At 45.3% G+C, this 10,101-nt stretch overlaps 1 protein-coding gene across 1 annotated transcript in view; it reads right to left on the bottom strand.

The window, feature by feature from the left end:
• Positions 1 to 1,207: 1,207 nt before the first annotated feature.
• Positions 1,208 to 10,101, bottom strand: part of CTSE (cathepsin E) — an 84,579-nt gene continuing 75,685 nt past the window's right edge. Inside the window, exon 9 of the mRNA XM_040421844.1 lies at positions 1,208 to 1,387. Coding sequence (XP_040277778.1) covers positions 1,208 to 1,387 — 180 coding nt within the window. The remainder of the gene's footprint in view (positions 1,388 to 10,101) is intronic.

The following is a 10,101-nucleotide window of genomic DNA, read 5'->3' as shown; positions in this document are numbered from 1 at the left end:
CTACCAGACATTATGGCTGGTTTAATAAAGTTGAGCCTGCTGACAGATGCCTTTTAAGATATCTTTATCAGTTTTTCTTAAGAGGGCTCTGAATGCTCAGCTCAACACAGAATCAAATTATAAAATGCAGTCACCACTAGGGGAGCTAAGCGGATTTGTGCATATTTTATATCCATTGAACGCAATAATTAATCAGTATACAGTAAGCTACCTCTAGTTGTTTCAGAAATGTATCATTTAATTTCATATTTATGCAGTGAATTTGGAGCTCTGTATCAGAGAAAAGAACACACTGTTAGAAGATGGACATTTGTAAATGCCAAATCATACAGAAATGCACATACATTAACCATTTCAGGTTAGTTGTTTTTTTTGCACAGTACATATCCAGTAAATTGAGACTGTATTATTATAAAAATATTGATCTGTTAAAATATTTGCATTATGTTTATGTATACCGTATACCGTATTTCCCGCACTATAAGACACATTCCCCCCCCCCCCCCCCAAAAGTGGGGTAATATGGCAGTGCATCTTATAATGCAAATACTAATGAGCGCTTCCATTATGGATGTAGAACTGCAAGTAGAGAGTGCTGGATCTCCCGAGTAGCGGTGCCATCTGGAGGAGGAGAGCTAATTTTTTTTTTTTAAATGATCTTATGATCTTTTTCTGGCCTGATGAAGATTGGGGCCTGATTTGGGGAGTCAGATCTGAGGTCTGATGAAAGTTGGTGTCTGATCTGAGGTCTGATGAAGATTGGGGGTCTGATCTGAGGTCTGATGAAGAGTGGGGGTCTTTCTGAAGTCTGATGAAGAGGGGGTATCTGATCTGAGGTCTCCTAAAGATTGGTGGTCTGATCTGAGGTCTGATGAAGATGGGTGGTGTGATCTGAGGTCTGATAGAGATTGGCAGTCTGATCAGAGGTATGATGAAGACTGGGGGTCTGATCTAGGGTCTGATGAACATTGGGCAAGTGATCTGAAGTCTGTTGAAGATTGGGGGTCTGATCTGAGGTCTGCTGAAAAATATTTATTTTCTTATTTCCCACCTCTAAAATCCTAGGTGCATCTTATGGTGCAGGAAATACGATATCTCCATCTAAACAGGAATTTTATTACCACCTTCACATGTGAATATGGTAATAAAATCCACCATAATGCCTTTAAATGAACTAAAGTTATGGTAAAAACAACTCCATACAACTTTAAGCCCCATTTGTAGCAGATGAATATGGAACGACTGGAGCAAGTCCCACCCTGTTGTACCCTCGATCAAACACAGAATAAAACTGGCCAATAAAGACATCTCCCAGAATCCACAGAGGTCCTGCAGGTGGAGGAATATCCTGTCCTTGAAAGCCACTGCTGCAGTAGTCTTCTCCTTCCTAGAGAACAAGGAAAGATTGGATATCAATTACTGCAGGCAAGTCTCCATTCATGCACCCTATACATATACAGTACATACAAATGAAAACCTTAACAAGCAAACAGGTGCTGCTATGCGAGTTCCTGTTACAACATCCAACAACATTTTAGTACGTATATCTTATGCCCTTAAATTTAATTTTTGCTGATATGGACATTTACAGCATCTTCATACATCAGAGTTGTGAGGGTCTGATTTGTGGACCCTTAATAATCCCAATAATAAGGGTGCCCAGTCCCCATTTCTGGTGGAAAGCTATCAGGCCATCAGGGGTGGACTGAGAACTTAAAGTGGCCCTGGAAAAAAAATATATATAATTGTCCCCATTTGTAGACATGTCCAAATTGACAGAAAGTGGGGCAACAGAAGTAGGGTGCAATACCATAGTGCAGAACAAAATACTGACCCAGCAGAACTGAATAACACAGCACAGCACAAAATACTAAAATGGTAAAATGTAAGACAGGCACTCCTCCTTCTGGTTTGTATGTAGGATAAACAAATTTATTAATACAAAAAACATTTAATAAAAATGAAAAAAAAAATGTAAAAAGTACAAGAAAATTAGCATGATTCATCTAAAAAAATATAAATTAAGTACATGATTAAGTGGTTAGAAAATCTTACATATATTAGGGTCCCCAAATTCCTATCATACTACTTTATATTTTCACCCAATATGGTAATTCATTGGCTGAAATTATTCAGTAGTATGATTGGAATTTGGGGACCCTAATATATGTAAGATTTTTTAACCACATACTTGTATTTTTCGCCCTATAAGACACACCGGTGTGTTAATAATGGGCAACATGTGGTTAAAGCATGAGGTACATGAACAGTCATTGCTATTAATGTTATCAGCACAGTCTTATGAATTTTGACTTCCATCATTCCATGTGCCTCACATTAATAGGCTGAGTTCACATCAGCGTTCAGCCTTTCCGTTCTCCTGCTCAGTTTAGGAGCAGGAGAACGGAAAGGACGGATTCGGCACATAACTGAGCCGAACGGAGCCTATGGACCCCATAGACTATAATGGGGTCCGTTAGGTTTCCGCTCAGAAGATGATTTTGGAGCGGAGACGAAAGTAGCACATGCAGGACTTTTGTCTCCGCTCTAAAATCATCTTCTGAGCGTAAATGATGTGAACTCAGCCTTAGGCTACTTTCACACTCGCGTTTGGTGCGGATCCATCATGGATCTGCACAGACGGATCCATTCAGATAATACGTCTATATCCGTTCGGCTCAGTTATGTGCCGAATCAGTCCTTTCCGTTTTCCTGCTCCTATAACGGATCGTATTTTCTGCCCTATAAGACGCACCTTTTCCCCCCCAAAAGTGGGGGGGAAATGGCAGTGCGTCCTATGGGGTGAATGCTGCAGTTTATACTGATACACCGCCAACCGCATGCTGCACAGTGCAGTCGGCGGGTGTATCAGTGGGGAGTGAGGAGGGTCCGGGGGTCGGCATCTAGTTTTGTAATGGCAGCGGGGCCCAGTGCAGTCACTGTATTCTATTGCAACGGGCCCCGCTCACTGTAGTAATCCTATCTATAACTGTAGGCATTGTTTAACTATAATAATCTTCAATACAATCCATTAATCTTCACTTACTAATGTCCATATCAGGCAGGAGGCCGGGCGGGCACTGGCAGCGTTACTCACTACGTCACACGCCTGCTCCGCCCACTTTATGAATGAAGCAGGCGGCGCGGGCGCGTGACGTTATGAGTTACACTGCCAGTGCCCGCCCGGCCTCCTGCCTGATACGGACGTTAGTAAGTGAAGATTAATGGATTGTATTGAGCAATAGAATACAGTGACTGCACCGGGCCCCGCTGCCATTACAAAACTAGATGCCGGCCCCCACCCCCTGTATTGGGGATCATTCACACTACACAGGGACACTGTTATGGGGGGAGATCTGTGGATGACACATAGCATAAGATGCTATATGTGTCATCCACAGATCCCCCATAACAGTGCCATCTACAAATGCCCCCATAACAGTGCCATCCACAGATGCCCCCATAACAGTTCCATCCACAGATGCCCCCATAACAGTGCCATCCACAGATGCCCCCATAACAGTGCCATCCACAGATGCCCCCATAACAGTGTCAGCCACAGATCCCCTATAACAGTGTCATCCACAGACCACCATTAGTTCAAAACCCACCAAAAGCACACCTTTTGGTTCAAAATATATTTTTTCTTATTTTCCTCCTCAAAAACTTAGGTGTATCTTATGGGCTGGTGCATCTTATAGGGCGAAAAATACTGTATTTTTTTTTTTTTTTAACTGGACAAGTATTTTTTTATTGCCCCTTGTCAATTTTACACAGTATATGTGATAACTGTACATGAATTTGCCTTGTAAAGCGCTGCTGACCAGCACCTGTATATTGATGTCATTTTTATGTACTTTTATTAATAAAAATGAATTAAGAAAAACATTTCCTATAATAATCTCTGTACCACGTCGCACGTGACCTTTGACACTGCTGGGTTTTGCCCTTCTCAAAAATGGCTTTTGCGCTTCACGCTTTTTTTTAATTTTAAATACTGTATTTTTAATGTCAGGCTGGGCCATGCTTTTGGAGTGAGCCCCATGTGCCTCACATTAATAGTAAGTGACCGTACCTTCTCAAATGGACAACATGGGGTTTATGTGTCACGAGGGTGTCGAGGACCACGCCTGACTCCGTTATACCCGGGGTCAGGAAGTCGCAGCGGTTGGCTGCACGCTCTATTTAAGATAGGGCTGTTTTCCTTATGGTAGCTTTCTGGGTTTGCTTAGCAAACCCTTTTGGCTCACTCAGGGATCCGTAGCTCCTTCTCCTCAGCTGTTCCTTGTCCAGCACTCCCAGACCTCCTTATATTTCTCTCTCACACTTCTCTGGTTGCCAGAGATAGAGCTTCCTGCCTGGACATCTATTCTGACCTTCTGGAGCTGTGTTGCTGCGTTCGCTGGTAGTTGGTCCAGTACGCTACCCTCCAGATCCCTGTTGGACCTTTTTGGTTTATTGTGGTCGCCCACCTGGGTGTATGTGTTTGTATGTTTTGTCTGTCCTCTCCCTGGTGTTTCCCTCTTAGTGATAGTGGTGTGGACTAGCGATCCCACCGGCCTGTTCACTATCCAGGGCTCATATTAGGGAAAGCCAGGGTTTAGGCACGTGATCGCCGCACGGGTGAGGAACCCGTCTAGGGACGTCAGGGCAGTCAGGTGCCAGCCGCAAGGTGAGTTAGGGGTCACCACCTTTCCCTCTCCCTTGGGCAGGGCTTTCCCTGTTTTCCTCCCTGTGCGTGTCGTCGGTCATTACATTATCTCTGGCCCTTTTTTTGTGTAGGTAAAAAAAAAAAATTTTTTACCTACTTAGAATCCAGTATGGATCAAATTGCTGCTCTGTCCAAACAATTTCATGGCCTGTCTTTGGAGGTGGTAGGATTGAAGGCGTCGGTCCTCCAGCAACAGCAGCAATTACAACTGACTGCAAGCCCAGCGGTTGCTACTGGTAACCAGGTTGTTGCGGAACCCAAGGTCCCTCTCCCTGACAGATTTTCTGGGGGAAGGGACAAGTTTTTGACATTCCGTGAGGCCTGTAAGTTATATTTTAAACTGCGCCCTTACTCCTCTGGTAATGAAGATCAGCGGGTGGGGGTTGTTATTTCCCTGCTGCAGGGGGATCCGCAGTCCTGGGCGTTCTCTTTACCTACTGATTCCCAGGCTCTTCGGTCAGTGGATGAGTTTTTCGGGGCCTTGGGTCTCATATATGATGACCCTGACCGAGTCGCCCTGGCTGAATCAAGATTACGGAGACTCTTACAAGGAGAGCGGCCGGTAGAGGAGTATTGCTCTGAATTCCGTAGGTGGGCTACGGATACCCAATGGAACGACCCGGCTCTCAGGAGTCAGTTCTGCTCTGGGTTATCCGAAAGGGTTAAGGATGCGCTTGCATTATATGAGACCCCCTTTTCCCTTGATGCGGTTATGTCCCTTTCTATCCGAATAGATAGACGCCTTAGGGTCAGGTTGAAAAAACCGGAGCAATTGGTAACCCCTCCCAAGCAGCAGTTAGTCTGTACGGACTTAGACGAGCCTATGCAGCTAGGAGGAACTACTCGTCAGGTCCGTCCTCCTGAGGCTCGCCGTAGGCGTGGGGTTTGTTTTTTTTGTGGGGAGAGGGGTCATTTCATTAATGTCTGTCCTTCTTTCCTCAGAAACAAAAGACCGTCGGAAAAACTACTAACCCCAGGCTGTGTGGAGGATGTCAGCCGGGGGGTATACGTTTCCTCCATACGTACATCGCAATTTGTGTTGCCAGCGGTTATTATTTTTGGTGATAAGACGGAGACTATTTCTTTCTTTCTAGACAGTGGAGCAGGGGTAAATTTGATAGATGCCCATTTTGCCCGCACTTTGGGTTTGTCTCTCTGTACTTTACAGAGACCCATTCCCATATTCGCTATTGATTCTGCTCCCCTGTCTCAGAGAAACCTCACGCACATTGTTCATAATTTACACCTTCGGGTAGGGGACCACCATAACGAGATGCTTTCAGGTTATGTTCTGGAGGGGCTTCCCACTCCGGTAGTGCTGGGTCTTCCCTGGTTGGTAGCGCACAATCCAGTGGTGGATTGGCAGGCCAGGGAGATATTGGAGTGGATTGAGCAGTGCAGAGAAAATTGCTTAAATAGCAATTGCTTAGTCGCCTCCATAACTACCCTACCTACAGTTATTTCGGACTTTGAGGATGTTTTTTCTGAAAAGGGTTGTCAGAAGTTACCACCTCATCGTCCTTATGATTGCCCGGTTAACCTTATTCCCGTCGCAAAATTACCCAAGACCAGGTTATATAATCTTTCGGGTCCAGAGAGACAAGCCATGAAAGATTATATCTCCGAGAGCTTGGCTAAGGGACACATCAGACCCTCTTCTTCACCCGTGGCTGCAGGGTTTTTCTTCGTTAAAAAGAAAGATGGGGGCCTGCGTCCTTGCTTAGATTTTCGCGAATTAAATCAGATAACCATCCGAGACCCATACCCTCTTCCTCTCATTCCTGACCTGTTTAATCAGATTGCGGGTGCTAGGTGGTTCTCCAAACTTGATCTTAGGGGTGCCTACAATCTGATTCGTATTAAGGAGGGGGATGAGTGGAAGACAGCGTTTAACACCCCTGAGGGGCATTATGAAAATCTAGTTATGCCTTTCGGTCTGACCAATGCTCCTGCCGTCTTTCAACATTTCGTTAATGACATTTTTAGTCATCTAATCGGCAGGTTTGTGGTAATATACCTAGATGATATTTTAATTTATTCGTCTGATCTGAAAACACATGAGGTGCATGTCAGACAAGTACTGCAGGTCCTACGGACGAATGAATTATATGCTAAAATTGAAAAATGTGTCTTCGCCGTTAAGGAGATACAATTCCTGGGTTATTTTTTATCTGCGTCAGGTTTCCGTATGGATCCTAGGAAGGTCCAGGCAATTTTAGATTGGGATCTTCCTGAGAACCTCAAAGCACTACAACGGTTCTTGGGCTTCGCGAATTTCTATAGGAAATTCATTAAAAATTATTCACTTATTGTAAAACCGCTTACTGACATGACTAGGAAGGGGACTGATTTTTCTAAATGGTCTGACGCCGCTAAAGTTGCTTTTTCCTCTCTAAAAGAGAGGTTTACCTCAGCACCTGTACTGGTCCAACCTGATGTCTCTCAGCCTTTTATTGTTGAAGTCGATGCGTCAGAGGTGGGAGTGGGGGCGGTGCTGTCTCAGGGTCCGTCTCCTGGCAAATGGCGTCCTTGTGCTTTCTTTTCTAAAAAACTATCTGCAGCAGAAAAGAACTACGATATTGGCAATAGGGAACTATTAGCTATTAAACTTGCGTTTGAGGAGTGGCGTCATTTCTTAGAGGGGGCAGTCCACCCCGTCACTGTGATTACGGACCACAAAAATCTTCTGTACCTCGAATCAGCTAAGCGTCTCACCCCTAGACAGGCTAGGTGGTCGCTATTTTTTACCAGGTTTAACTTTGTGATTACCTATCGTCCTGGGGCAAAGAACACCAAGGCTGATGCACTATCTCGTTGTTTCCCTGGAGGGGGTAATGTGAGTGATCCGGTACCCATTCTTCAAAGAGGAGTGGTTGTTTCTGCGGTACTGTCACAACCAGACAGCTGAGAAGCTCTGACAGGAGCCGTCCAGATCCTCCTCCTTGAGTTTCTTTGTTTTGATTTCTGTTCCTCACCTCGTTAGTCTATCTCAGCTGTCATGCAGTCGGACTGATCACTTCCCTTTATATTCCTCCCCATAAGGCAGTTGGGTGCGGCTGATACAACTTCCTGGAGTGTGTGTGCATGCTGCTCCCAGTTCCCAGCTCCCAGTTCCCGGTTCCCTGTCCACAGTCGTCTGCAAGATAAGTTCTGTTTATGTATTTATGATTTTCTGTTGTCTGGATCCAGGTGACCCTGACTCCCTCCGTGTCTGTGTAGGGAGCCGGTGGTCGTGTCCCCTCACTATTGTAGGGCCTTCAGGTCTAAGATAGCCGAGGTATGTGGATATGCGCCCATCCACCTTTGGGGTGGTCGCATAGGCTGAGCAATAAGGGAGAGCGGCAGGTCGATTGCAGGGGTCTCCCTTTTGTTCCTTAGTTGTGGATCCAGTGAGTCATTGTTTGTATTGTATCATCTTGTTTCCTGTACACCATCCGTGACATTATCAGCTTTTGGCTGAACGCTTTCAGGGTCTTGCTTTGGAGGTAGCTGATCTCCGTAAGACTTTTTCTCAGGTTCAAGTGACCGGTTCAGCTTGCGTTCATGGAGTTTGTGCTGAGCCTAAGATTTCACTCCCGGATACGTTTTCCGGGGGTAGTGAGAATTTTGTACGTTTTAGAGAGGCTTGCAAACTCCATTTTCGCCTTCTTCCCCATTCTTCTGGTGATGAAGAACGAAGGGTGGGCATCATTATATCGCTGCTCAGGGGTAATGCTCAGTCCTGGGCCTTTTCGCTGCCGGAGGGGGCACGGCCCCTCCGTTCAGTGGATGAATTCTTTTAAGCCCTGGGTCAGATATATGATGATCCGGATCGTATTGCTCTGGCTGAGTCTAGACTACGTCTGTTATGCCAGGGTAAACAATCCGCAGAGATATACTGCTCAGAATTTCGGAGATGGGCAGCAGATACGGGTTGGAATGATGCTGCACTCCGAAGTCAATTTTGCTATGGTCTTTCAGAGGGATTGAGAGATGCATTTGCCTTTCATGAAAGACCTAACTCCTTGAATTCTGCTATGTCTCAGGCTGTTCGTATTGACAGGCGTCTTAGAGAGAGAGGAGAGATCTCTCCTTCCTGTCATACTCAGTCCTGGGACAGTGCAGCGGTGTCATTCTGTGCACAGGGGTCCCAGTCGCTGTCAGCCCCTTCTGAGCAGGAGCCCATGCAGCTGGGGTTGATTGCTTCTGACAATAGAAGATTCAGCCCGCAGGGGAGGGTTTGCTTTTGTTGTGGAGGTATAAATCATCTGGCAAATGTTTGTCCCTCTAGGAGATCCAGGTACACTCTGTTTTGGAGGGGAAGGTGTTAGAGGCCCAGGGGGACGCCCCGGTCTCTTGCCCCTCAGAGAAATTGTTTGTACCGTTGAACTTACGTTTCGAATTATTAAAGGAACATCATAATTCGGCACTTGCTGGGCACCCGGGTAGTAAAGCAACCTTGGAACTATTGTCTCGTCGTTTTTGGTGGCCAAGATTGCTTCAGGATGTATTGGATTTTGTGTCTTCTTGTTCTACCTGTGCGCGCGCAAAAGTTTCACATACACGTCCTGCAGGGTCTCTATTACCACTTGTCATTCCCAATAGACCGTGGACACATCTGTCAATGGATTTTATCACTGACTTACCTTTGTCTGCGGGTAAAACAGTTATTTTGGTAGTAGTGGACAGGTTTAGCAAAATGGTATACTTCATTGCGTTACCCGCACTACCTAATGCTAAGACTCTTGCTCAGGTATTCGACAGTGAAATCGTGAAGCTTCACGGGGTCCCCTCCGATGTTGTTTCGGATCGGGGTACCCAGTTTATTTCTAAATTTTGGAAAGCTTTTTGTTCTCGTTTGGGGGTACACTTGTCCTTTTCCTCTGCTTTCCATCCTCAGTCGAATGGACAGACTGAGCGTACCAACCAAAACCTTGAGACATATCTAAGATGTTTTGTGTCTCAGAACCAAGAGTTGTGGTCATCATATTTACCGTTAGCTGAGTTTGCCATAAATAATCGTCGTCAGGAATCCACTGGCAAGTCACCATTTCTTGGTGCATATGGTTTTCATCCCCAATTCTGTACTTTCAAAGAGGGGGGGTCTTCTGGGGTTCCCGAAGAGGAACGGTTTTCGTCATCTCTTTCATCGGTATGGCAGAAGGTGCAAGCTAACTTGAAAAATATGGGAGGTAAATACAAATGCATGGCTGATAAGAGACGGTCGCCAGGTCCGGACCTAGGAGTGAATGACTATGTGTGGTTGTCTACTAAGAATATTAAATTGAAGGTTCCCTCTTGGAAACTGGGTCCTAGGTTTATTGGCCCTTACAAAATTGTAGTCATTATCAACCCCGTGGCTTTTCGCCTGGAGTTACCTCAGACTTTTAAAATTCATAATGTTTTTCATA

This window comes from Bufo bufo, chromosome 3 (assembly GCF_905171765.1).
Source record: "Bufo bufo chromosome 3, aBufBuf1.1, whole genome shotgun sequence".
NCBI classification, from domain to species: domain Eukaryota; kingdom Metazoa; phylum Chordata; class Amphibia; order Anura; family Bufonidae; genus Bufo; species Bufo bufo.
This window is presented reverse-complemented; position numbering and strand designations above follow the sequence as displayed.